This window comes from Apis florea, unplaced genomic scaffold (genome assembly GCF_048593485.1).
Source record: "Apis florea isolate Af1SG1 unplaced genomic scaffold, ASM4859348v1 contig_3391_pilon, whole genome shotgun sequence".
NCBI classification, from domain to species: Eukaryota; Metazoa; Arthropoda; class Insecta; order Hymenoptera; family Apidae; genus Apis; species Apis florea.
The window spans coordinates 3,726,702-3,752,697 of record NW_028256754.1 but is presented as its reverse complement, the minus strand read 5'-3'; the positions used below and the strand labels follow the sequence as shown (position 1 = coordinate 3,752,697).

General features: G+C 32.5%; 1 protein-coding gene across 1 annotated transcript in view; it reads left to right on the top strand.

Moving 5' to 3' along the window:
* The window catches only part of LOC100868799 (tRNA dimethylallyltransferase), a 117,319-nt gene that overhangs the window by 17,498 nt on the left and 73,825 nt on the right, over positions 1-25,996 (top strand). The window contains exons 2-3 of the mRNA XM_012486194.3: positions 17,201-17,341; positions 18,109-18,389. Of these exons, the coding sequence (XP_012341648.2) occupies positions 17,201-17,341; positions 18,109-18,389 (422 nt within the window). The remainder of the gene's footprint in view (positions 1-17,200; positions 17,342-18,108; positions 18,390-25,996) is intronic.

Genomic DNA, 25,996 nt, shown 5'->3' with positions numbered 1-25,996 from the left:
ATTCAAACAAAGAAATTTCACGTTTAAAAGAAATTTGGATCAATATCTAGAGATAGTTTTAAATAGTCAACAGGTTTTTAATCCTTTACGAATATCAAATGCGACACACGTTGGCGGACGTTTTAAAAATATGTGCCAAGATATTTCTCAAATTTATTTCCCACGAAATATTTTTAAGATCAAAATACTATAAGATCTTTAAATTTACCCCATTCAATGCTACATTCACACAATCATCCCTTATACAGGCAGACATAAAATCAGATAAAATCTATCCTCGTCACACCAATATTTACCGCTCTATTTCCATCTCACTTTATCTAACGCAAGCTTAAATTGCTTAATTAAATGCCAATAAAACCAATCTCCAAAACCAAAATTTTTATGTATCAACGTTTACGTTCCTTTTTTTTTTTAAAAGCCTCTACAATCGATCCAATCGAAACATGTTTCGCGAATATATTACCTTATCCTGTGAAGTAGTTTAATTTTTCCACATTGCAAAAAAAAAAAAAACAAAAACAAAAATCAAATAAACTCTGTAAAATCATCCTCAACTGCTATCCTAAAATAAGTAAATTCCGTCTTATCGTCTCGTCCGCGTATCAGATATACTCGTGCAAACTAGTATGAAGACATCTGCGATACAAGCTCGTCTCTCCACGAGTTTCTATCGAGGATCGCGTTATCGTTAATTGGGCTTTCCCCGATCCGACAAAAATAAGACACGGTGAGATAAGACAGGCGGTAAAAGACAGGCGGGTGAATCGCGATGCAATGGGATATCGATTGAAACCGGCACGATAATGTCCAGGTTAATTAAATGCGGTAACCAGGTGCTAAACCAGAAATCAGATCCCAGGTAGACCGAGGACGGTCGCCTCGAGAATTCCACGATCACGAACAACCGGAGAGAGATCTAGGGACAGGCCTGTCGCACGTGAATGGGATTTAGAATGCCTCGTGATCGACGATCGTACGTAGCCGATGACCTCTTAGGGGAATCGTTGCGCAATTGCCGCCATCAAGGTCGCGCTTCCAGTTCCTTCAAGGTTGATGTGGTGAACTTTTCGAATCGATGTTGCTCGAAGGTATTCGTGTTCAAGCATTTACATGTATGTATTTGCTTAATCTGTGACCGGTCGTTAAATCTCGTTAGATGGATCTAACGAGGTGGAGATTATTTCTTTGGATCGTTTAAGGGGATGGATTGTCGAGGAATGTGACTCGATGAGTGGAAATAGTTTCGCTTATAATCGATCGGAATCTTTTGTTTCGTTGAAAGATTTTTCGTGAGTTTGAGATGTTGTTGCGTTGGGAGTTTTTATTTCTAGCTTTTTGAAATTGAAACGGAATTTTGTTCGAATATTATTATTATTATTATTATTAATGCAAGATGTGATATTTACCAATAGACGGTGTTTAAATTTATTTTCATAAGATGTTTGTAGCCATCGCTAATGATTATTGATTCTGGTAAATTATACTCAAGATTTGATTACATTTGAGATAAATAATTATATTCATTAGAATAATTTGTATGTAATTAGTTTAATTTCAATAATGCGTATATCCTTTCACTTATCTTTAAATAATTTAAAATGTTTTATTTCTCTAATTTGACGAATCATATTTTAAAAGTGTAGCAAATGTTTTTTAATATTTGCATTTATTTCTTCTTTAAAATTCGTATAATAATACAAAACACAAATTATCTCGTCTTTCAGATTTATTTCAATTATTATAAATCTATATCAAACTTTATAAAATGAATTTATTATAAACAATGATGCACGAGTCATTTGAAATTCTTTATCTATGTGATAAAATTTAACATTGATAGGATTTCTAGAGGATTAGAAAAAAATTCCAATCAATTTATTCGTACTCAACTTACATATGTACCAACCCAGAACAACAAGTGGATTTTCCGTTCCACAGATTTATTCAATCAACGTTTTACGTTCATATCAATAATTCCTATTCCAGGAAATATCGATGTTACCTCATACAAGGCGTCATTTTTCCATCACGTTTCGTGAATAAAATTGCTGCATTCTCCGTAGTAACGTGCACAGTGAGTCAATGAGTCAATTACCGTAAAACATCGTGATCCACCGAGGTTAATATTACCCAAAGGGTCATTAGCGTTTTGAATTCTTTCTCGTTCTCGTGATCAAACCACGTTTCACTTCATTAAGAAACCTCCACTTGAATAAAATTTCTCCCGTGTTGCTTTAATTTGCAGGAAAAGTGAAATTGAATTCTTTCAATATACAATATCATCAATTAAGTTAGTGTATCGAAATTAATTTTTCATGCAACTTTGTTCCTTTCCATTGATGTTTTTGTAGAATTGAGATCAATTTTCGAATTAATTGGTTATCTGATAATATTTTTGTATGTTCGTCAAGTTATTCTGTTCAAGAACAAAGATATATTTATCAATGAATATATATTTTCTTTGCCAGATGCTCCAAGACTTTCATACAAGATATTATATTTGAGAAGATAATCTCGTATAATCCTCTTATCTGATTAACTCGTGTTAAGTTTCCTTCATGGCGATGATACAGGCGTTTTTAAATTATGTACGCTTTCCTAATACGGCAGAAAATTGATTATCGCGCGCCACGTCGCGTGGATATGAAAATCTTCTGTTTGAATGATCGAAACAATATTCTCGTGGTGGTCCAACTTGGACCGCATTAATCCTTTCGACTGGTTTCGTTATTCGTGGAATTAATTATATTCTTTAATATTTGTCAGCGTGAAAATTGAGACGTCTTTTTCTTCTTCTTCTTCGGTGCTTTATACTATTGCGTTTCTTTTTCTCTTTGATTTTTTTTTCCTCGTTAATATCTTATTTCTCAGAAATCCATCTGCAAGTCCTTTTTTTTCATCCAAGTCCTTTTTTTTTCATAATTATTTAAAAATTTATTTTTGGATAGAATAGAGTATCTTGTTTCTTGATTTCAGTCGTTTTATTTTCATTTTTTTCTGAAATTAATATCTTATTTTTCACAAATAATCTATGACTTTCCTCCTTTTACGTAATTACTTAGAATAAGTGTATTTTTCGTAGAATAATAATAATTTATTTTTAAAAGTACGCGTGAATTAAACTCGCAATCACGATTTTTAATATTTCATTCGCTTCAATTACAAGATATTTTATAGTTGAAAAATTTACTCTCTCTTTTTAATTTTACAAAAAGCAAAAATATCATTGAAACTTCAAAGGGTTGATCTTCAAGCGATATTCCATTTTTGACAACACAATAATCGCAAGATTAAAAATAACTCCAAGACTCTCTCTCATACGGACATTCAAATTGCACCAAATGATCCTCCTCCCGAATAATACACCCTATCCTCCTTAAAATTTCACGGGGGACAATGTCAATCTCGTTGAAATTATTTCGAGACGAGTACGTCGAACGGACGAGCATCGTGAAAAGGAATCGCAGAACTGGTCCCATTAGGGGTACCGAATGTGTATCGTAGATTCCAGCGTACGTCTAAGATCCACTTAACATTTACGATAATTAGTAGGAATCCATGATGCTAATGGCCGCTCGTTCCCTACTACGGCCACTTACCTTTGCAAGAATACGTGTACGTGCACGTTTTGCATCTGTGTACGGGGAACACAGGCACCCAAACGGGAACCGGACAAGTTTACTTTGTATCTCTTTCGTTTTTACGTTCACAGCACTGGTTGCCTGGAAACAGCGTCTCTCGCTGTTTCTCGTCCACCTTGCCACGTTCACCAGGAATGATCTTAATCTTCCGGCGAGTTCGAGTCGATATGCGAGGGTTTCGTTTTTCGTTAGGTTTGTCCCTCTCACACCCTCGCTCCCTTTCGTCCCCTCCTTCTTCCCCGCGTTACTTTAAATGGGATTATTAATTGACTCTTTTTTCTTTTCTTTTCCGGACACCCTGTTCGATGGTATCTTCGGTGAGATGGTGAGACGTTAGGAGGATGGGGTGGTTGAGGGATATTGGATTTGCAGGGGTCTCGAATGAAAGGAGAGGGAAGGAATGTTTGTGATTGGTGCGGTTTAAAGGCTTTTTAATTAAAGGATGGAATTTTTTTTTTTTTAGGTGAATTATGTCATATTTTGAGGAAAATCGTTTATTTTGTAATGAAATTGAGATATTGGGATTTTTTTAGCAAATTGTACCATTTTTTTGAATATAACGAATTGTTTAAATGTAGAATTGAGAATTCATTTGAAGCATCAGCTTTTGAATATGTTTTTCTAGTGCTTTAAATATTTAAAAAATGAAAAGATTATTGTTACAAATAAAGATATAATTCGAATAATAAAATAGATATTAGTTCAGATATTCGAATGATGACTGTTTGATAGTTTTATAAATGATATAGCATTTGCTATTCTCTTATTTTTAAAATTCATTCACGATAAATAATATTCCGTTAATATTCGTAAAAGTTAATTATTACATTAGGATGTAGAATATTTTCCATAGAAATCACCTGTTCTGTCAAAGGTACCTTCGAATCAAAATGTTTTATACGATTTTCGAATTAGATAACATATTTACCTTTAGAGGTACGTGAAAAAATATTCAAGAGTATTCTATTACATCAGAGTTAACTCATTATGCAAATATCTGTAAGAAGTATAAAAAAATTCATTTAAATTTAATATAAATTGAAAATAATCATTCATCACTCTTCAGTTATAAAAATGTCTTTTTAATAAAGTGATCACAAATATAAATCTAAATTTAAATCATTGAATATTATATTATATAAAATTGATTTATACAGAAAAATTAAATTTTTTTAATTTCTTCCTCTTTTCATTCAAATATTCAAAGTCACATAATATCAAACACATTTAAAAATTATCTATCATTTGTAAATTTTTTCCTTTCACAAAAAATTATTTTGTCATCTTGCTCACGTTATAATTTAAATATGTATTTATAAAACCAGAAAGAGTGGTTGTTAGAGTGTTGTCAGAGTTTCATTCTAACTGCAAATATCTTTAATCTTTGCAAATTAGATTGATCTTTGGTTTAGTTGTCTCTTGACAACGAATTAACCTGTCTTCTTTTTTATCCAAATATTACACGCATGATTCATTAATTTAACATCATTCCAATGTTTCTTCCCTTATAAGTGAATAAATATAACTTTTGTAATGGATTTTGGAAACCGATTCGTAAACATTTTTCACAGTTTATTTCTATTTTTCTCTATTATTATTTTATAATGTAGGGAATTCTTTTGGATATTTATAAATTTCAAGCTTGGCAATATATCTTTCGATATTTACTTTTTCTTTATGCCATGTGCTGTTCAGAATTCTGTCTCGTTGGAAACTTTTCAATTTTATTAATCAAATAGACGATTAGTATTTCATTCTTGAAACTAATTCAAAAAACATGATAAATTCCAAGATGCATTATGATGTTTATCAATCTTGTAGTTAATATAGTTTAAATCAGATATCATTTAAAATTGAAAATTAGATTGAATATTTATTCGAATAAAAAATTTAAAAAATTTACGTCGAGCCTTTGATGTTATTTAATGTTAATCAAACGTTTCTCAATAGATCGTAAAATTGATCAATTCAATAAATTTAATTTACATAATCCCCCCCCCCCTCCCTCCCCCCGAATGCTTCTCTCTTTCCAATCATTCTCTCTCTCGTTACATTCGAATTACACTTTTATCGCATCATTTTTGAGTAACACTTCCCGAAAAGGATCGTACGATGGGATAAATTATACACAAGATTCAAATTCGAGATAAAAAGACGAATTTGAAAGTCTCGCTTCACATTACATTCGTAAGACAAAATCATTAATTATAACCTTGTAACGTGGAACGAAAATTTCTAAAAATCCGTCCGATTTTCACCTTCAAGATTCGCTCTCGTGACGAACAAAATTCATGACGAAATATTCTTTTGCAATAGAATTCTTTTTTGAAAAGTATAGGAGAGGCTGATGGCAAGAGAGGGGAAATTGTTGTTGGCCGCTTCACATAATGGAGCATCGTAAGATACAAGGTTTAGGAGGCGCGGGAATTAACAAGCGCCCCGAAGTTTTGACACTTGGAAGTTCCAATAATTTAGGGCCTTTAAACTTGCCCGTTTCGGAATTTCTCCGCGCTTTGACGCTTTGAAACTTTGCAATCTTCGCCAACCCGCTCTTCTTATTAACATTCTGCCAACTTTTACAGTTTATAAAACGATCCCTTTTTTCCCTTTAATAAACGCTTTCGTCCTATTGCAACTTTACGAATAACTTGGATTAACTTTATACGTGAAATAATGATAAGAATTCTGCGATTTTTTGCACACGCGAAAGAAAATAGAACTAGGAAGATAATTGTGTATTAGCAATATTCTTTTCGCGTGATCGACATCGAAAATTATTTATTTTAATTATAACAAGATGTTCTCGAATACCTTGTTCGTCTTTGTAACAATATTTTACAGTATCGACAATATCGAAGTGAAAATATTTCCTTTGTGATCGAGTCATTGAATCATTTCTTTTTCTCTAGTGTTCGCATTTGAATTGGCAAATATCTCGACGCATCTGTTAAATTTTTTTCCCAAGCGTTTGTATGATAAGTAATTAGTATTCGTTGGCATAGTTTTGTCAAGCTACATCTATATTATAACGTGATGGAAACGGATATAACTGATGAGTTTTTGGGGATAACCTTTTTTTTCAAGATCTCGAGTGCAACGCTACGCATTGAAAGAATATCATTTAGCTTCGATCCAATTCCAAATCACCATCGGTCAATTCCTCTCGTCATAAGTGGAATTATTAGAAATCAATACAAATATATCTCTTGGACAATCGACGTCAACCGAATATTAATCGGTTCCTCGGGGGCTTAATTAAATGCCTCTTGATATCATCTTAGATCACGAGTGGAGGGTTCAAATACCTCTATAAATACATCAAATTAAATTCTACCAAGTTATTAATTAATGAGAATGGCATGGGAGAAAAAAAATCTCTTACTAGGGTGGTCGTTCGTAAATATTAAGGCGGTATCGATAATTTCAAAATTGGACCACGCCAACGGTTGAAACGGTTGAACAATATTTTTCAAAGATACGAGAAAGATAGGGAAATGTCTCGAATAACGCGGCAGGATTAAACTTTCATCCGGGAAGAATTATTATACGTGCTCGTAGATACTATTTCTCCCCCGACCAGGAAACATCCACGGGAGAACATTCCACGAATTGCCATCGGTCACCAAAGAACGTTCGGGCCACCTCGCGGCAGCAACTCGAGAAGCAAACCTCAGATCAAACCGCAATTCCATGTTGCACATTATAATGTTGCATATTATCCACTCTCTAGTCGGCTCACTCGGTGTTCCTCGGTTTATCCTTAACCTTCTTCTCGCGTAGATTTATCGCCACTTTCTCTCGCGAGTATCCGATCGATCTCTCTCTCTTTCGAATTAATTATACCTTGTGGGAGAAGATTCGAGGGAAAAGAGGGAAAAACTTTGGGGAAATTATAATTATTTTATTAATAAAACGAAACAAAATTCCAAAGGATTAAAGCAATCTTTAAAAATTGTTGGGGATGAAAAATATACCTTCGAGCTGGTGTGAAAACATGTTTAACGGAAATATTTCATCAATTTTTATGAAAAAGAAGAAGAATTAACGAAGGATTAACTCTCTATTTCGCTTTATCTAACTTCAATCATTTACCGATTTGAAACCTACCCTCGTTCAATGAATCGAAAATAAAATGTATCGTTAAATGATGATCTCAGCAATTTTTATAAGAATAAAAAGTAATGCAAATAATTAGAAAAAGAAGAAACAAAAAGGTATTATCTAAAAAACTGTCATACATCCAAATTTCCTTTGAAATGCGCGCACAAAGATCCCTTAATATTCATAAGGATAATCATGGAGCGTGTACTCGAAGCGAGATCGAGGGAGGGAGGAGAGGACCGGTTTTTTCAAACTTGATAAGAGGATGACGTGAGAAATTCTAATGCCCGATACGTGGCCGTACGAATCAGTTTGGCTAGGGGTAAAGGGAGACAGGTGATCGGCGAAAGGAAGAAGAGGTTGGATAATGATCGGGCAAGGATGGAAGAAGAGAGGTGGGCAGCTCGATTGTACGAGACCGCCTCGAGGAGAGAGTGGAGACGAGATCGTTTGTATGCGCCATTCCATCTCCTGTTTTTGGCCCCAGGTACCCTAAAGCTATACACGCCGGAATACTTCAAGGGACCTGATCTGCCCCTTCCTTGTCCACCGATCCTACCGATGTGGATTAACGATTGGATCGCTAGATCATTTTATCGAATTTTAATTCGCGGATAAATTGTAAATAATTTTTTTCGCGGTGGATAAGATTTTTCTTTTTTCTTTCTTGAAATACATATATATCAATATTTTAATTATATATTTAAAATGATAGGATGAAAGAAATTTTTGAAAGAGGATTTTGAGAAGAACGAGGAATGAATTAAAATTAAGCAATGGAAATTAAGTAATTTCGCGGCTGTGCAACGGTTAAATAAGATTTTAAACGTGAAACTGAAAGTTGAAAGTTGGAAATTTCAGGCCAAATTGAAATTGGGAACTTCGGTATTGGTAATATAAAATTTGATAAATAAAACATATATTACAATTTATACCATTCCAATTAGCTTGCAATATAGATTTTTACAATATAGATTCACTCAAAAAAGTAATAAATGTGTAAAACATAACGTGAAAATACCATTTTAGAAAACTTGTATAAAAATATAAGGAAAAAAAAATTGATATTATACATATTTAGAAAGGGTATTAGCATCGAGCGTGGCAGTAATTTAAAATAGAGAAACATTTTTACGATCGTAACATGGAAAAAAGTATCGCATTAAACGCAAACTATCTTAGAATAATAGTTACATATACTATAGCGTTTCCTGGCCAAAGATATTTCTTGAAATTTATTGCCAATTATTCTTCTGATACGTGGCCGCGTGTGTGATAGCTTGACTCGCAAAGAAAAGCGCCGGTATACGTTCACTTTTGTGATTCATTATTGTCGTTACTCGCCCCTTTCTAACCGGTGAGTGACTCGTGCTCGAGATCGCCTCGTTGTCAGGTAACCATTTCGAAAAAAGAAAAATTAAGAAGAGAGAAAAAAAAAAAATAAACGAAAGAAAGAAAAGATGGAAAAATAAAATAAAATGTGCCGACAAAAGGATACCGTATTTTCGAAAGTTTTTACAGCACTTTGGAGGGACTTGGACTTGAATCCTCGAGTGCACTTTGCACTTCGAACGGTATGAATGTCGCTTAAAAGTGTGCTCTGTGTGCTCAACATTTATCCTTGATTCCATGCAAAATACTCGATAAATGTTCGGTATCCTTTCCTTCGTTATATAATAATACATTTGTATATTTGTATATCGTGTAATATCGTTGGAATTTATTAATAATATTTACATCGATGACTAATAATTATTTCAAATATTTTATACCTTCAATATGTTTATATATATATTCGAGATTAAAAATAACTTATTCTTCGTATAAATTTTACAATCTCTTTCCACACGTACGAAGCATGGTTCATTCGCGAATTGTGAACGTATTCGAAAGCTGGCCCACACTAGAACCGGAGAAGAACTTTGAAGAAGTAGAGAATTAGGTAAAAGTGGACTGCTTGGTCCCGATAGAAATCGAGTCTAAGCTAAATAAGGGGATCCGTTATACGGTAACGTGACGGACAAAGAGACCTCTCATAAGAGTTCCATCCAATTGGAAACGAACTTCTTTCAGAATTCGTCGGTGCCTTAGAAAGGTCTATCTAACCGATCGGAACAGGTCTTTGAAGTCCTCCTCGTGTGTTTGATGAATATTAAAATTTTTGATGGAAGATTTTCGAACGGCATTTGCCTCACTACCGTTTGACCCAGGAAAGTCGCGAATAATATCGCGACATCCTTCTTGCCCGCACATCATTTCGGATGTCCTGAATATTTCGTGAGCGACATGATCAAACGCGCGCACACCACCACGGCTCTTTGTCACTAAATAATTCTAACGTCGCCGCAATTGAAGCCGATAGACGTGCCGCTATGTGACCTGGCTTTTCTACTGATTAAGTATTCCACGTGGACCCTTTCCTCCTCGCTGATTTATTGACCCTTCACGATCGTACTTTGGCAAGTGGCACGCTACCCTTATAAAGGAACCTCGGCTCGTTCATGACGATTCGACGGGAAGTTTTTTTTTTTGCATTTTCGATTGGTCGAAAGGTTGGTTAGTATGGCCATTGAGAAAGATTCGTATAGTTGGTGGTGATTTTGATATTGGCGAAGGAATTCGATATTTTATTTTTCGGATTAGCATTAATGTTTGACGTTTGAAATTTGGCCTTAGCCCTTGGCCCTTGAACCTTGAATTTTGAAGTTTTAGAATTTAAAATTTGAGATTTTAAGATTTGAACCCTGAACTCTGGAACAATTTTGAACTTAGAATTTTAGAATTTGAACTTTGAACTTTGAAATTTTGAAATTTGATATTTGGGATTGAATGAATTGAATGAATGGAAGTTTTGAATTTAAATTTGGAAACTTTGATCTTTGACCTTTGAACTTTGAATCTTCGAGTTTAATAAGTTGAAGCGTGATAAGTTTTGAAACTTGGAATCGAAAATTCGATAATTAAAACCTAAGATTTTTATTTGTAAAATTGTACGCGTTTATATGGTAGAACATCATATAAATATGTATGAAATTACGATATCTGGCACGCGGATGTATGATACAATATTATGCAATATGCAATATATCTCACCAATTTTCTAAAAAGTATATAAAATAATTCTTCGTTAAAAGTTGATTGCTTAAATATTGTCAAGCTCTCTTTCTTCTTCGCTTCATTTCAATAAGAAAGGGAACTTGTAAACCAAAAGTATTATTAAAACGTGGTTGCCACTCATGATGCAAGGTATTGAAATTTGAAGCAAGCGAGTTTTTTCCCCCTTTTCGAATCAACGATTTACATTAAGAGTTTCTATTGACACGAGTGTCTTCGAGAGATAATGCAAATTAGTGAATATAATGTGCACGATCCGGATGTAGTGCTCATGAATAATAATCTACCCCCGTATTACAGACTTTCAAAAGCGTATATTTCGATTCTTTCGAAATATATATATATATATATATATATATATGTATGTATATATATATATATAAAACAGTTGTGCATTTTTTTTTCTTCAATCGATCAATCACTCTACTTTTTATTTTTTCTTTTTTTAAACAAAAGCTTCTTCACGATCATTGATCATTGATCCAATTGAAATTAATTAAAGACACGATTTAATTTAACTTAAGAGATACAGATTAAATCTGTGTCTATCCATGATATCGTGAATAGAAATTTTCATTGAAATACTTTTCGTAAATATTAAATTAAATTTAATTTATAGATTAGGGAACATTGGCAATAAATTTAATCATCTTAATTTTGAATTATTATATGGCATATTTTACATAAACATTTACATATAAATATACTTCTTCACGGTATTTACATTTACGTCACACAATTGAAAATGTAACGACGAATTATTATTGTACGCAAGAATAATTTTAAGGAGTATCTGTATCTCAGAATACCACGTGCACTAAAGTGTAAGATAAAATTTTAAATGTAAAAATGAATAACATTGAGGGATTCTTTACGACACCAATGAAGATACAGAAATCGAGTGTGAATTGAAGGAAAGGAATCGGGTATCGATACGGTATTTATTTTTATTGTACACTCAGAATTTTGTTCCTCGTTTCTGAATATAACTTGTCTTAACCGAAGGCAATGTTTGTTTCGTGAATAACGTTCAATAGTCAAATCGTTTATCGTGACATAAAATTCATTCCATTATCGCGCAGACAGGGAAAAAGGTATCACGGTGTTCAATTACCTTACTTGTGGTCCTGAGTGAAAGTGGAATTTGCGTTCACGAAGTTTTCTGTCGTAATTTCGTGCATGGGCTGGGCCTGGGTGAAAATGTTAGGTGGAAATTATTGTACACTTACTTTGGCCTTTCTCGCGAAAAAGACACTTTCGAATCTCCTTAAGTGTCTTTAAACTATTAATGAAGAACATTGTCCGAAGAAGTTTTCTCTTAAATTTTAAACAAAAAATTTTAATTAAGAAATTGAAAATATTTCTTGCCTCAATGAATATTTATTCACATTAAAAATCATCATCTTTCAGTCTCGGATATTATTTTTCAATATTATATATTACTTGGCATATCATATAAAATAATTTCAAGATTCTAATTTTAAAAAAAAAAATATATATATATATATATGCTTCTCTTATATTTGTTTACGTCAAAACTGGAAACAATAAAATCCATGGAATAATAAAATCCAAGTTAATTTGCTGGAAAATTACTTACTTATCATTAAATTGATTAATTATAAATATCCTTTTTTTTCACAATTACAAGATTTATTCAAACAGAAAGATAATTATACATAGATATAATATATTTAATTACTTTCATAACATCAATTCCACACATCACATTTAAAAACATATTATCAGTAATTTTAAAGATACTATCTCTCATTGTACAATTTTTTGTCACATTTTTTATTCAAAAATAATCATCATCACGATTATGAAATTCTTATGCATCGATCGATCAAACATCCTACAGAAATCCCTTATTTCCCGAATTCCCTCGTAACTCATCATAATTTCATCGAGGCTCGAGTTCAACCGAATTACAGATGGCGATATTTCGAGGCATCCGCATAGATGGCGCGCGATAGCATCGATTACGCATCAGCCGTAATTGGCGATTCGCTGGCAACTCGAATAATTGCGGACCAGATACCTCTGGGAGGTCTCCCTCGCCTTCGAAGCTGTATCGATAAATCATGCAACCAACTTCCTTCTTCGACTTCAAACCGGTGTTGTAGTATCGTAGATTTCTCGGTTTCTCTCCTAATTGGTCGATCATTTCCATGATGCTGATCCTCAACATCTTAGGTTCCGCTCCTCTCTTCGGTGTTAACCCTTTAACTGCTATTATTCTCTTAATTTGTTTCGTGCAAATTCAGGATTCAGTGGCAAAAATTAATGTATTGCGATAGGTCCCCATTATCTCTCATTTTATTCGAATTTTATTTTATTTTTACTTTTACCTATCTTTATAGAAAAATTTATCATATGCTTATGGCAGAGAATATTTCGAGAAAGTGTTTGAGAGCGCAAAGAGTTAAGATTTTATGCGTTAATAACGTGGAATTTGTTTGTATAGTGCATATATATAATATATATGTGTATATAATATATATATATATTGTGTGTGTGTGTGTGTGCGCGCGTGTGTGTGTGTATAATATATATATTAGTTTGGAAAGTTTCCATCAACCTTCAATATGCAAAAGGTTAATTAATTATTATAAGGATGGCAATGAAAAAAACTCGTGGAAATATTTTGTTTATACGTGAAGTAATATAAATTCGTATCGTAAACAACAGTATTAAAATTCAATGTTGCTTTTTCATTTAGACCATCAGATGTACAATACCAAATTTGGATATGTCAACATCATTAATGGTGTTTCTAAATTAGCAAGTGAACCTTTATCTCTTGACGAGTAACAAAATAAATTCTTGAAACAAAATGGTACACTAATATAAACGCAAACTTGAATTCGAAAAAGTTAGCTAATTATATATTGCATTTAAAAATTAAAAGAAAGATAATTAAGAAATAATCAATGTACATACAAGAACATTGAATCTTTACGTAATATTCAATTCTTCTAATAAATTCAATTTATCCTCGTTGCTCAACTATTTCTTTTTCAAACAAAAAATTTATTATCAACGAGTAAACAATTGATTGAAACATAAGAGAAATTCTTTGAAAAATCGCAATTAATGCTTCAAAAGATTATTCATAATCCAATTCGTGCCACCCAAAACGATCATATTTGTTCGATCTTTTAAAACGTTCAGCATAAACGTTCGTGTTACATAATAACACAATGAAAAAACTGTATGATTAATTATACCTGTCGAAATCGATACCAATGCGAAACATCATTCATTTTTCAATCGTTCATCGGTGCGATTCGATAAATTCTTCGGAAAGCTATCATTTTTAAAAATAGAGAATATTACAAAATTTTGTATATTTTAATAATCTTCGCCTCGATCAAGCTCAGCTCGAACAACTTGCTGTAACAAGTAACTAATAACCTGACTTAAATACAGTGGCAGCGAGAAATGATCGAAGAGAATAAATTGAATAAAAATGTATAAACACGAAAAGAAAATTATCAACAAACGTATCTTATTAATATACGAAGAGGAAAGAATGATTCGAGACACGATTCGAGATACAATATTGATTAGTATGGAGCAGATACTAATTCCGTTAATAAAAGGGTCGTTGCTCGATTTCTCTCCTTGAACCGTACCTCCGTCCACGTGTTACTCGGCCTCCTCTGCTTTCTTTTTCCGTTTGTTTTATCCTTCCCGACGAAGCAGCACATAAGTATAAACAAACTTCCGGCAGGAACATTTGCTTGTGCACTCATCAATCGGTTCTTTCTTTTGAATACTAAACCACCATCCCCCTGATATTGCTAAGAATCTCGAAAAATATTTCGTTCCTTTCCCTCGTCTCGAAGGGAAATCATTTTTTCGATTCCTCCTTATTTCTTATATCTTGTCGAATTAAATTCTTTTTAATGGAGATTTTTGTCTAAATTTAAAGTTTTTTTTTAACGAGAAGTTTTTAAATTTAATTTTTTATTTAATTTCGTTCACACATGCAATGAAAAATTTTCCGTTTTATTTATTTCTATCGCCTCCCCCCCAAAAATATAATAATATATATATAATCTAACATTAGAAATCCTTGAAAAATAATAGATTTATTTATGGTCTTTTATTTTTGCAATTATTCAGCGCACGTACAAGTAGAATTAACAAAATTAATGACTTTTATATTGTCGTAGAAACTTTATTGCATAATACCTATCTATTTACTTTCAATCTTGAAACATTTTATTATATTTCATGTATTACGCGTGATCATTACCTATCAATTTACTGCCAGCAATAAATGTGATTTATGTAGTTGTCATCGCGTAAAGTAAACGAAAAATTGTCCTTTTTCTCACGTTTCCCTCAATCTCGAAACGAAACACGGTATTCTAAAGTGAGATTCGGCCCAATAAGACGTTGATAAAAAAAAAAAGGTTAATGAAGGTTGAAGACGTGGTCATTCAAGTTGGCCAGCCAGGTTCAAACCGTAACATCGAAAACCTGTTTTCTCGGTTAGCGATAGTGTAACTTAACGGAACATGGCGGGTATAAAGTATAGAGTTTTTGTTTTTTGCAACGATATTCGTATCATCTGTGAGATTGATTGTCAATTTGGACTTCGATTTGAAGAAATTTCTTTGAGCTTATTAAATTTCTTTTCATCATCTCACTGCACAGGTTATCTATATCTTGTATACCAAATCTGTATACAAATGTGAAACTAAGCATTTTCTGAAAACACCTATAACAGGTTTCAAGGAACGCTGATTAATATAACCACTGTCTTACCCAACTTTGAATAAAGAAATAAATAGTGTACTAAGACTATGATTACGTCTCGCGTACTTCCTTCAAAACGAAAAACCTCCTTTTCATTTTTATTTCCTGCACACCTGTGATCGGAGAAAGTTGGACAAGTTGTCCCATGAGTTCATCATCGGGACGAAAAATGCCTTAATTTTGGCGAAAAGGTGTTTTTGGTCGCACGAATTGTGCGTTAATTAGCGAAGAACGTTTTCATCGTATATTGTACCGTATTTTATATGTTCACGTTTGTGAACCAGGGGGATTAAAATTAGAAATATAACGTGGCAAAAAGAGGGAAAATTGCAACTGTATGAAAGATTTTTGTGTTTTGTTGTTCGTGCATAATTGGATTCATGCTAGCTACTTTACGTGTTTTGATAGATATCTTTGAGTGATCAGGTTGCTATTTAAATATTTAATTGGTATTCTGAGATTAAAAAGTTATTTTTAACGAACGAGAAGATATATAAATATACATATTTTGTTATCTTGAAATAAAATTGCAACTTATTAAAATAAGTGATTTTAAAAAATTATTGAAACGATGCATCATCTTGTTTAATTAATCTCAACTTTATCTTCAAATAATTATAAATTAATTTATTCAAAGAATCACTTCAAATATTTAAAATATGTACAACTCTAATCCGAAATTATTATCAAATAAATCTCGATTTTTTTTTTTCTTAATAAGTGAAATTCTCGTGCTTCGATCTTCCTATCATTCGAATCATACTCTTCTACTTTTCTTTTCAGTGATAATTAAATTCCATTTCCATGAATTTTCTTAATCTCGTTTCAACTCGATATATAATAAACGCGCAGCCATCCGAAATGTATGTACGAAAAAAAAGTCATCACTGTCATCACCTTATCCGAGCGCATAAAATGGAAAGAAATAGCGTTTTCAATTATCGCTCGATCTCTTCCCGATTTCTTCTCGATCTCTTTTTCTCCATCAAGTCGAGTGACGTCGAAACTCTTTCGAAATCGATAATACACCGAAGATAAGAAATAATCCTCGAGTTATCCGCCTCTCGCAATTTCCTTTGGTCCACTTCCTCGTTCCACCAGATCTCGTGACACTTATCAGTGGAAAGGATGAAGTGACCTGACCGTGTTTGGTAACGTTTGATAACCGGCGTGACACGGGATTTGACATTTCCTGATCCGGCTTTCTACGTTTCACTTATCTTCCAGCTCGAGTTCCAGAAACCAGAGACATCGAGCTTCGAGATACGATTAATGATATCGGAGAGTTCGAGAAATTTCAAAGTGTCATTTCGGGTCAATTTTATATAAAAATTGGAATTCGACGTTTAATTATTCAGCTTTCAGAGTTTCACTTCCAAATTCCAAGCCCAAATATGAGAGACGGTCTTCGTGTTCAATGATATTGTATCATTCGAGGGATGAGATTAATTTTGAAATAAATCGATATATTTTTGTAAAAAATTATTTTATTTCTATTATATAAAAAATAAATGTTCATAATAACCATTCACACTATTCTGATACAGGTTTTTTCGATCAATTTTCAGGTGTACAAAGGGCTCGACATCGTGACCGCTAAAGTAACCAAAGAGGAAAAAGCAAAGGCGCCGCATCACATGCTGGATATCGTAGACCCTCTGAACCCTAACTACACGGTGGTACAATTCAGGGATACGGCCATACCTATTGTAATTTCTCCTTTTTTCCACTTCTACATTCATCGTCTTTCTAACGCACTTAGTATTCTAAGCAAAAAAAAAAAAAAAATATATATATATATATGTATATATATACAAAAATAGCAATGTATATGTATATATATGTCAGAAATATTTCCAAAGATTGGCCGATATGAAAATCCAGGCCAACGCTGATTGAAATTTCGAAACAAAACGCGTTTCGAAAAAGAAAGCCAGAAACGAGTGAAGGGAAAAAAATAATTGGAAGAAAAGAAAGATAAAAATATTATTTTGCAGACACGAATTGTGATATCACCCGCATACCACGATCGTGCGTGATAAATCAATAAACGGCGTGTTAAATCGTTGATACAATGTTGTAAATACCCTCGAGCTATGCTTCTGCATTTTCTCTCTCTCCCTCTCTCTCTCTCGCTACGCAGAGGATAGAATGTCTACTTGGTTTCTCAATATTGGAATCGCTTTTCTTAGATTTAGACATTTATTAGACATCCTCCAATATTCCCTCATCACGTTAGCGCTCTGTAAATTCATTTGCTGTTAGAAAAAAAAGAAGAAGGAAAAAAAAAAAGAACGAAAGGAATTATAAAAGTGCTTCGTAAAATGCTCGATACTCGAACGAAGCAGAATTATCGTTAGAAGGACCATGATACAATCGTTGATGCGCCATTGGTCCCCCCTTTGGAATTCGATCCAAGTTGCACGCAAGCTTCTAGTTTCCCTCGAACGTTCCTCTTCTTCTTTGGCCGATCTAGATCGACGATCTTCTCACGAGGAGGAAGCTCCCGATCATCGTCGGTGGCACCAACTATTACATAGAGTCCATCCTTTGGGAAGTTCTGATGGACAACTCGAGGACCGGCAAGGACGATGATGACGGGTTGGACTGTGAGGATGTGTCGTGCACGAAGAGGATGAAGATCGAGTTGGATCGAGCGACGACAAAGGATAACCAGGAGCTTTACGAAGAGTTGGTTAAAGTGGATCCGGAAATGGCGAAGAGATTTCATCCGAACAATAGGAGGAAGATCATTCGGTGAGTGGTTTTATATGTTCTTGTGATCGATCGATTTTCTTTCAAAATGTGTAAATATGCTTTTGGATTGGAAAGAAAATTGTATTTCGAAATTATAGCAAATTCTTTTTTCTTTTTGAAAATAGTTTTATATCAATTTGATATTTAAACTTTCGTTGGAACAATTTATGGTATTAGAGAGGCGAATTGATAGTTTTATAAAAAAAAAAAATTGCGTTTTATGTTAATTAATTCGAAATACAATTTCTTTTTTATTAAATATCTTAATTTTTACTCTTTTAATTAGCAGGCAGTTTTTAATTAAAATTTCGTTACCGTTTTCTAAATACTTTTAAATTTTATAGCTGAATTAATTTTATATCTCAATCATCTTTGCTTCATCTTCACCATTCTTTATGAAATTGTAAAGAAAGAAAAGAACGAATCAGTTCGTTAGTAGTTTGTATCCTCGTTCGCATAATCTCTCGCTAAAGCGATATTAATTTTTTCTAGTTGAAATAGTTTCTGTTTTCGGTCTTGATACATGTCACATTCTATACGTATCCAGTAGATTACTTTAATTTCGCCAATTGGATTCTTGGCACAATTCGACCGTTAATGGTCGCTTATAATTCATAGAACATGAAATAAAATATAAATGGGGAATAATTTAATGAAATATCTACTTATCGATTTCAATTTATTGATAGAATCAAAGAGAGAAAACAATTCTTTATTGATATTTCTTAATAAATAAAAACAAATGAAAAGAATTGATGGGGAAAAAATTTTATTTTAGAAAAAAATGTATTCACAAGCAAATACTATACTTTAAACTTACTTTAAACATAGTAAATATTTTATTTCAAGAAACTATATTCTTGGATATTATATCTTAGGTGTTAATTGCGATCTTTCAATTGCAATGTTTTTTTATCAATTTTCATAGAAAATTTGCATTTGTATTTATCGTTATATGTTTTATCGAATTTGAAGTATTCATAGATGAAAAGATCAGATTTTTTTCCAACAACAGAATATACAAAATTTATAATTCGAAGCGTATATCATACATGTGGATACATGTTATATGATTAGATATTCTCGTTTATTATTATTTTTAGCCACAATATTCTAAATATTATAAGCCAAGAAAAGAAAACAATTAATCACGATAACGTGAGGCATGTGCAAACGAACAGAAAGTCGTCAAAAATTAGTTGAGAGGAAGAAAAATGATCAAAAGCCTCTAATTCGAAAAATTTAACGAAATCTTTATAAAATTTTCCCTACCCTCGAGTTCTAATCTAGTTGATCGAGTTAGCCCGCAAAACAAATCCATAGAATTTCATTCGTATACGAAACAGGGGGTATCGTAATTCAAGCCACGGCACTTGTTCTGTTTATCACGCGACGAATCCCGTGATAAATTACGGTAATTGTGTTCTCTTAGTCTCGAATAGATGCAAATTACCTGGGCAGCTCGGCCAGGACTGGGTAATTCGCGTGAAACCTTTAGTCGCGAAATTTCTTGCCAAGGATTCCGAATATGTATATATACCGAACCGGCTCTATTGAAAACCACGCTTTCAGCGATTGATTTTCGATGCTTGTCTCGTTTCCACGTCCCGTTGGCGATAAATCAGCTGGAATAACAGGCAGAACGAACTGTTGAAAGCGATTCGATTTGCGAATTTGTGAACACGGCTACTCGCGGTATTCGGTTACCATCGCCATTGTGTCGGTGTAATAATTTTGTTTTTGGTATATTTTGCGTGTGTATATTTGTAACATTTAGGAGGATGATGTTATTACTTTCATTAATTTAGTTCTGCTTGCCTGTAAGGATCTTTGCTTTCTTGAATTTCATGCTGTTGAAGGGTTGGTTTAGATAACGTTTATAATTTTGATTCGTATGATGCGTGTGCATGATGGATTACGTGTAAATAACGACGAATATAATTATTTAAAAAATTTGAGAAATAAGCATGTTGGATCTTGACAGATTTTATGCATTGAATTTGATGATTAAGTTTTATCTGTCTGAATAAATGAGGAATAAATGTGTTTCACTCCGGGTTTTCGAGGGTTATATAATTTTTGTCCTGTTTTTCTCATTATTTAATTCAATAGTATTTTAAAACTTGCTCATCATCATCTTTTTTATTGAGAAATGTTTATCGTTGATAATTTGAGAGAAGGAAATTTTCCACGCTTCGTTTCAGAAGAAGATGTTATCGATATTTATTACCTCGTTTATTCAATTTTATTTACTTTCTCTTGGTGAAAATTTTAACAAATTATCGTCATTATATTGATTTTTTATCAGCAATTATCAGCAATTAATGTAAAAATTATTTAAGAATTCCATTTATAATTTGATATTTTAATCATTCAATAAACTTTAACAAATGGAAATGTTTTAAAAACATTTCATATCAAATATTAATGATCGATAATTTGAAATAAATTACATTTTGAAAATTCTACATATTCTTTGAATTTTCATTTCACAATAATAATAACTAATATTATACTTTCTGTTCAAGAATCATAAGACAAAATTGACAAAAATGAAAATGTATAAAAGAAACAAAAATGTTTATTAGAATCGATAAAACACGAAGATGTTTGACAAAATTATAACATTTTACTAATTATAAAACAAAAAAATATACACATCTACTTGCATCATTTCGATGATTTATAATATTATTTAAATATTTACAAATCGGTGTTTTTATTCGTTTAAAATTTCCTCGAAATTGTTAACAAAATATTTCATAATTTGCCAGTCGACACATTAGACACTGCCTACCCTTTGCGTGACAATCGTTGTTTCAACATTAAAAAATTATTTCCTTTGTCAGATGAGTTTCATCCTATTTTAAAAACTTGCTGCGATTAAAATAATAAAGTAATAATAATCTTTGGCCAGGTCCACGATTTTAATTGAACTTTCTTACAACAAACGAACATCGGTTTTCGGGGTCGAGGCGAAATTTAGCCGCAGACAGCTCGCATTATGCAAAAGGGTCTCCACTGTAAAATTGACTTTCGAATTCGAACGGATGGAGAGTTGCGGTTTTTGATACCGCTCCCTCGTTATGCCACGACCGCCATAACAAATGGATCGAAAGTGGAGAGAAAGGGTGTTTTTTAATTTCTTCGTATTCGTGCTTGTACGAATTTATTTCGGTTGTGTAATTAATTAATGATTGTTACTTTCGCGAGGAATGTAGAATGAATTCTAATTAATCGAAACGAAACTTTCATGTGGCAGTTGTACAAATAAATGTGTAGAACGAGCTTTATGTGAAGACTTTTTATAAAAGAGTTTACCAAGATTTTTTTTTATAATTAATTCTTTTGGTGTAAAAGATATATACGTGTTGACATTCGATTTCGTTTACTGAAATACTTTCGAACGAGGGAAAACTGTAATTTGTAAATTATCTTTAACCAAAGCAAGAGATGATAACTTTGTTTTATTTTGTTTTCTTTATATCAGCAACAAGTAGAAAGAATTGTTTAAATGAAAGAAATTTTTTTTTTTATTTTTTTCGATTTGAAATTGATTTATATTGGTCTGCACAAATTTTGACGACGAAACATCCTTTCATCTTTCATGTAAGAAATAAATTCATGGAAAAGTCACCTCGATTCCACCTGTTTTTTCCTTCGCTATCACGATCGCTATCATTACAAGAGGCGTACACTCGCGCTCTGTGGCCATCTGTCAGCCAGACGGCAATACCTTTTTCTCAGGGTACAAATTTATAAACTCATGAAGATCATATTAAGAATATATTCATGTTACTCGCGAGAAACGTCCTTGCAAGTATCCTCCTTAAATTGATTAACCTGTGTTTAATTTGACGGTGGTCAATAATGAGGTCAAATTGCCTGTTACTGGAGGGTGTCACGCGATAATTTACATAAATGCAGACCTTGGCTATTTTAATTAAGAATACGGTCAATTAATATTTTGATATGTATCTCGATATGTTCGCTGCTTCTTATGCAAATACACACTCCCCTTCATAATTATTAGGTCACCATGATCATACATAAAGTGTGATCGGTTTAAATTTGAAGCGAAATAATTAGAGCGTTATTATTAAATTTTTTTATCAACAAAGGATTTAAATGGATAAATTCGGGAAATTGTGCAAGAAAGATTTATAAATTGATAAATTATAAAGAAAAAAAATCGAGGTATCACTTATCATATACAAACATTTTAATTTAACACATTTTTCTTGCATATACAAACGCAAGGTTCTTAAAAAAATAAAAATAAAAATAAAAATCAAGCCATGTGGCCACATGTGTTCACGATTTCTGTCGTCTCGATCGTACGGATGGACAATGGCCAATTAGAGCAGACCAGATACACATTTCTGTACAACTGGTACTGGCTTTCACGAAACGCAGCTGTTAAACCTTTTCTGGCGGAAGGGACCACGGAAATTTCATTTTCTTTCAATGAAAAGGCGACGTACCACTTTGTAGAAACCAACCTTCTCTTAGGTAGGAGGCAAGGTCCAGGTGTCGAGTCCTGCCTCCTTTGTATCGAGGTTTCTTTCTCCACCGAGAAATATATGCTACGGTCTCGTAGATCCTCAACAGCCGCTACGGATTGTTTAATTTTTTAGGGATTTCCAGTGATGCGTGACTGTATGTAGAGAAGACTTATTGTTGGAAAATATGCATAGGTCCAAGTTGCAAAACTTCTTTTCACGGAAAGTTAGCTTTTCTTAGGATTTTCTGAAAAGTATATCTGAGATTCCTGTTTTGTTCGAGTATTATACGAGTTTAAAAATTCGTGAAAGAGATTGTAATCGGCCACTTTCAATCGTGAACTCGCTCAAAATGGTAACAAAGTTGAAATGGACGATCGGTACCAGTCGATGCATTTCCTTTCTTTAAACGTAGTTATTCATTTTGTGAAAGAAAAAGGCTGGAAAGACCGCGACGTGGTTAAAAGCTATTTAAAAGGCGAGTTTTCGGTGGGAAGAGGATGAAAAATTCATCAAGTATTTTCTACCGCATAGGGTAAAGGGATAAAGACGCAAAAAAGGCTCTTTTACGAAAGAGGAAACTACGTAGGCGCTTCCTTTTCAAAGCGTTTACGTAGCTGGTATCAAAAGGCATCGGATTCAATTCTATTTTAAAAATTTCTTTACCCCCTAAAAATCTTTTTAACGAGCTTAAGGGATTGCGTACTTTTGAAATTAGTTTAAAATTAGGTTAAAATTAACTTTTATCGAAAGATGAAAGATCATTGCTTTCATAATCTTTTGAAAATAAAATTTGAAAATATCTTTCAAATTTTAGGATAAAATATATATTTAATTGTGATAAAGTTAGTATTTATCGTAACAGATTTGGTAAATATTGATTGTTCGACTTCTTTTTATTAATTTTTAAACGAAAATTGCTAAACGAAGAAAATCGTATTATCGAAATTATACAATTGAAAATTCGATTTCCTTTTTTAATTTCCTAACAATGTGTGCAGCTTCTCAAGCAAACAAAACTGAAAGTACGTAAGTATCGATATTTTTCGAAATTGATCCTCAGGAAAAATTTGTTTTCTTACAAACTGATACTTCATTGCGTAAGATTAGTATTATTATTGGAGAAAATGGCGTATCCCATCCCTATTTCCTTCGCGTGTCCGATCATTATCATAAGTTCGAGTAAGTTGCAAAACGATTTACATCGTTAACTTCTTATTTAATCATACTTCTTGTGCTTCTTTCGGCACATTATTTTTTACGAACTCGATGAAAGGAGGAAAACACGAGCAAGATTGACCGTTATCATTTTTACGTCGAAAATTGATACACTTTTTGAGAGAGCCGATCGAAAAGTAAAGTATCTTTACAAGTGGAAACATTAGCGATATTGTTGAATTTTTCAGCAGTTTGTTCGAGAATACATCTTTGCAAAGAATAATTTTTCTTTTTTTTTATTGTGTTTGGATTGTTGAATATTTGAATTCGAATATTCGTATATTATTATACATTTATTATTTAAAATTATTAATATTTCGTTATATCTACTAACAACTTCATTATTCGAAACATTTAATTCCCTGCATAATTCGATATCTTTATTTAATTCAATCCTTTCTTTTTCCTCCGTATATTTTCGATGTAATAAATGTGAATCAAACGTTTTCAAATATTTGAATAACAAATTATTCTATAATATCGATATAGCATCTCGTGGCCATTTAAATCATAGAGAGAGATAGATATTGTTATCTGTTCTGTTATACGATTATCAATTTGTAATTCGTGTTATCGATAAAATATGTCGACACTTGTTTCGTCTGGTATAGTTTAAAAGTCAAGACAGATCGAACAGCCACGTGATCGCGTCGTACCAAATATCGTGTCCTGTATATTATGCATCAATGAGAAAACGTGCTTGGAACTCTTCCTTTCCGGTTCGAGTTAAGGCACAGTTTTTTATCGAAGACGTCCCACGACTTTTGATTGATCTCTTAAGGCTTAAATCTCTTATTCTTCGTTAAAATTCTTGCGTTGATGCGTTTAAATGTCATAAATACTTTTTACAATTAAAAATAAAAAGCTTGCATACAGCATGGATATTTGATATAAAGATAATTTTTAAATCCATGATGATTATAATTATTGTATGAATAAAATAAATGATTAAATAATCTATACGTATATATTTTTGCGTGTAATAATTAAAGAAAGAAAGGAAAAAATAATTCCAAGTCATAATTATTTTATTTAAGGTAAAGATATTCGTTTTTAACTATATCATTTTTATAAAACAATATTTTTCTCTTTATTTATTTACTTTTTCCACGTTTATAGCCTATAAGAAGATAATCAATACGTAATATGTTTATTATATTTACTTGAATATCCTTATACGATACACCGAAGAGTTAACATTAAATCTTTATTATAGTAGAAACATCAAGTCTAAAAATTTATTTCTGCTGTCGAACATTCATGTTTACGAATAATTATACGTGAGCCACGAATAGCGACAGGGCCGTGTCACGATTTCCTGGTGCCTGAGAGATGTCCTCTTCCGGAAACGAGGTGTTTCATTAATTTTACTCGAAATGTGGCTCTGTCTTCGTATCGTATACCATGCAATGCCTTCTTTCTCAAGGTTGTTTATTGTTTTTAGTAGTTGTATTTGCTCGAAGTGCGCATTTTACGGTTTCGTTGTTTCACGTTTATGAGATTGATTAAAAAAAAAAAAAGGAAAAAAGAGGTATGAAGTTTACGAGAAGCGTAAAGTTTGTTAAGTTGTAACCGATACAATCTTATTCCGTATATTTTTAAAACTAGAAGTAATAATAAGCAATACGACGAAGAGGACATAGGTTTTAAAAATTATAATAAGAGATTGTTGCTGCATGTATATTATATAAAATATAAATTTATTTTATATCGTAATTGCTATTGAATATTTATAAATCTACTTTTTACTAGAATAAAATTGATATTCTTATTTGCATTTATATTGAAATTGTGTGATTACATTTAATTTTGAAATGATTAATCTAAATTTTTTAAAATTGTTATTGATAAATCAGAAAAAGTAGATGTAATTACTTAGAAAAGATG